The sequence below is a fragment of the Oncorhynchus clarkii genome, chromosome 5 (assembly GCF_045791955.1).
Source record: "Oncorhynchus clarkii lewisi isolate Uvic-CL-2024 chromosome 5, UVic_Ocla_1.0, whole genome shotgun sequence".
In the NCBI taxonomy this organism is placed as follows: Eukaryota; Metazoa; Chordata; class Actinopteri; order Salmoniformes; family Salmonidae; genus Oncorhynchus; species Oncorhynchus clarkii.
Genome location: NC_092151.1, coordinates 72750843 through 72753569, shown reverse-complemented (window position 1 = coordinate 72753569; position 2727 = coordinate 72750843). Strand labels below are relative to the sequence as shown.

General features: G+C 43.2%; 1 protein-coding gene across 2 annotated transcripts; it reads left to right on the top strand.

Annotated features, from left to right (window-relative positions):
* The first annotated feature begins 229 nt into the window (after positions 1 to 229).
* On the top strand, positions 230 to 2500 carry LOC139409361 (OCIA domain containing 2). 2 transcript variants are annotated; one of them, XM_071154399.1, is made up of 6 exons: positions 230 to 422; positions 518 to 602; positions 1265 to 1318; positions 1411 to 1458; positions 1765 to 1918; positions 2246 to 2500. In XM_071154399.1, the coding sequence occupies exons 1-6, from the start codon at positions 357 to 359 to the stop codon at positions 2319 to 2321; spliced, it is 483 nt and encodes a 160-aa protein (XP_071010500.1). In that variant the 5' UTR covers positions 230 to 356; the 3' UTR covers positions 2322 to 2500. The 2 variants fall into 2 exon arrangements, with proteins under 2 accessions (XP_071010500.1, XP_071010501.1); XM_071154400.1 differs by lacking the exon at positions 230 to 422 and having other exon boundaries at positions 590 to 725; positions 2246 to 2456.
* The last annotated feature ends 227 nt before the right edge of the window (positions 2501 to 2727 follow it).

Sequence of the window (2727 nt, the reverse complement as noted above, 5' to 3'; positions counted from 1 at the left end):
ATTTTCATGAATTGGAGGTTTCTGTCCAATTGCATCATGGCATTATAACATATAAATAATCACTAAATAGCTTTTATTAGGACAGCTTTGACCTGTGTGTGAGTTTGTGTGTGTGAGTAAGCGAGAGAGAGATTTTCCGGTGTCTGTATTAAAGGCTTTTTCAACAGACCTTTTGGTGGGCAGGGCCTCTTCAGTGTTTACTCAAAAAGGGAGGAGTGAGAGAGGCTTTGTAGACGAGGAAAATACGAGAGTAAAGCGAAAGGAATAGCAACGAAGACCATAGGTAATTCAGGTCCAAGTGAAAAGTTGAGCAGAGTATTTGAGCAAATAAGAGATTATTTCAAACACTTGACATAATGAGCTCTGAAACCCTTGAGAAAACAGTAACAGTGAAGGCAGAGGGAGCCACCCCATGGAAGAAGGTGAAACACGCACACACAATACTCGGACACGATTAGTGAACTGTATGGTGTGGGTGACCTCCAATCTCTGACCTGTTTGGTGTGTCGTGTCCCAGTGTCAACATGGAGATCGACACATCCACAGAGACGACGTGAGACAAATCTGGAAGGATTGCAAGGAAGAGAGCTTCTGGTATAGAGGTATTGACCAAGGGTGCTGAACTTTTTAATCCAAGCAATTACACATGCACTGCAAAAAGCTTGTTATTTCTCAAAGAAACTCCATTGATGCTAGACCCTCTGTGGCTTTCTGGCCATTTCCAGGTAGGCAGTGCGTCTTTTGTAAACAGCAAACCCATCAGCAAACCCATTAGTAGGAGTCATATAAGTCAGTGGCCCTTTAATCAGGCCCCTTTCCCTGGCTATTTGGTTTTCAAATTCTACCGTCTGCTTCCAAATCCTGTCTCAGAGCTAAAAAATTGCCCCATCTGAGTATGCTGTTGGCGATTGATGATGGGCCTCTATTCAAAGCGTTACTTCGGAAGAGGACTTTAAACCTTTTTTTAATGCTTTGTTCTTTGACCATCGGTCACCAGAGGGGTTAATGAGCTCCATTACAGAAGCTCAGTGAAAAGGCATGATATAAATAAAGCTGAAAATGAAACCCACTCCGTGTTTCCGTGTCATACTACTGCACATTCTAACTAAGTGGTGTGGGGAAAAAACAGGACTCCCTTTGATTTTAACAATATCTTCGCACCACAGGAACAAGTTGATTTGTCCTCAGTGTGGGGTTATTGTGGGGTTATCCGGCTGCGGTAAATTGGTACAACTACTAACCTCTGTTCTCATGTTCCTCTCAGCTCTTCCCCTCTCTCTGGGAAGCATGGCTGTCTCTGGGGGGCTCATCTACAAAGGTAAGACACTCACATAACATTAGTCATAGCTTAAATCAAGGTTCAGGTTTAACATCATAAACAAACATGCACTGTATAATATTTTGTTGCAGGAGTTTGGAGTGCATCAAAGAGACTTGGCCCATTCCCAAAACTAGCAGGTGAGCTGTGAGCCCATAAGTGGAAGTAGAGGGTTCTGTCCAGCAGGTTTTATCATGTGTGTTTCCCATACTTGTGTTTGGGGAAACCTGGTTTCTATGGTGACTTAGTTACACATCTGTCTCAGTGCTGATGGGACTATTGGACTCAGTTGCTGCCCCCATAATCAGTGGCAAATGCGCAGCTGCTAGATAAACACTGATTCATAAAAAGGGGATAGACTCCTTTGGACATTCCAAAAGTGGCAGCTAGACAACCTGTATTACAGAGTTTTAACATGTTTATGACCAATGATCTTGTCCCTTCAGCGGCTGGTGTCCTTGGTTATGCAGTGGGGAAGGCTTCGTATGTTACAACCTGCAGAAATAAGTTCCAGAGACTTGGGCCCGTCTTTGGCCCAGAATCTGAATATGGTTTTGGACCCGGCCCATTTGGAGGGCGTGGTTCTGGCCCAGGACACAGGTGAGTAGAGCTGAGGACTTTGACACTTCTGTTGCCCATGGTAGTCTTTTTTTCTGAAGGGATTATGTAACAGGGAGATAGATACCAGCTATGTGGCTTAAACCTTATCATGCCAATGGGTTATCTTTTAGGTTCAAGTTACGGCACTAGCATAAGAATTGTATTTATTGCATGTTGGTGTGAGTGATACTAAAGCTTAATCTCTCGTGGACAGACACACGTAACATAGCATCTAATGTAATCACTTAAGATTTTAGTTATGGGTTTCCGAGATTATACTAAAGCGGTTGGCGAGTTAACATTAACAGGTTTCTCTGCCTCTTTTAGATACTGCCACCACGTGTGTGAAGAGTGTAAGCAACAGCAAGCCCCTGCTGCACCAATAGAGGGTGTGCAAAGCTAAAACACACACACTGTCTACATCCAAAGTTTGTGTACTCAATTCTAATGATCCTTGTCTGTCCTCCCCCAAGTATGTTTTACAAACCTTGGGAGTCCAATTCAGGTGATGCATTGCAAATGGACATGAAGTAATGATTTTGTAAAAGTTCTACCAAAAATAAAGATTGCGTTTTTACCTCAGTTAAATACCTTGATGGCTTGTGTTGTTGAGGTTTGTGTGTATTCAGGATGACAACATGTAGCAGTCACTGCCGAGGGACAGCCATCACAGCATTGTTGAAAAGATCTGAGATGGCTGTGCCATATTCTTTTTATTATGAAAGTTAACACCCCTCCAATTCATACTCCAGCAGAGACAGAACGATCAGAGGCCCTTGGGGCATGTTATTTAATGCATTGGTGCGTGG

Bases quoted from the DNA above. Each gene is read 5' to 3' on its own strand.
- LOC139409361 (XM_071154399.1), top strand. From the start codon at position 357: ATGAGCTCTGAAACCCTTGAGAAAACAGTAACAGTGAAGGCAGAGGGA. The intron at 1,319-1,410 runs GTAAGACACTCA...ATTTTGTTGCAG, and splicing joins TGGGGGGCTCATCTACAAAG to GAGTTTGGAGTGCATCAAAG. The intron at 1,459-1,764 runs GTGAGCTGTGAG...TTGTCCCTTCAG, and splicing joins CCCATTCCCAAAACTAGCAG to CGGCTGGTGTCCTTGGTTAT.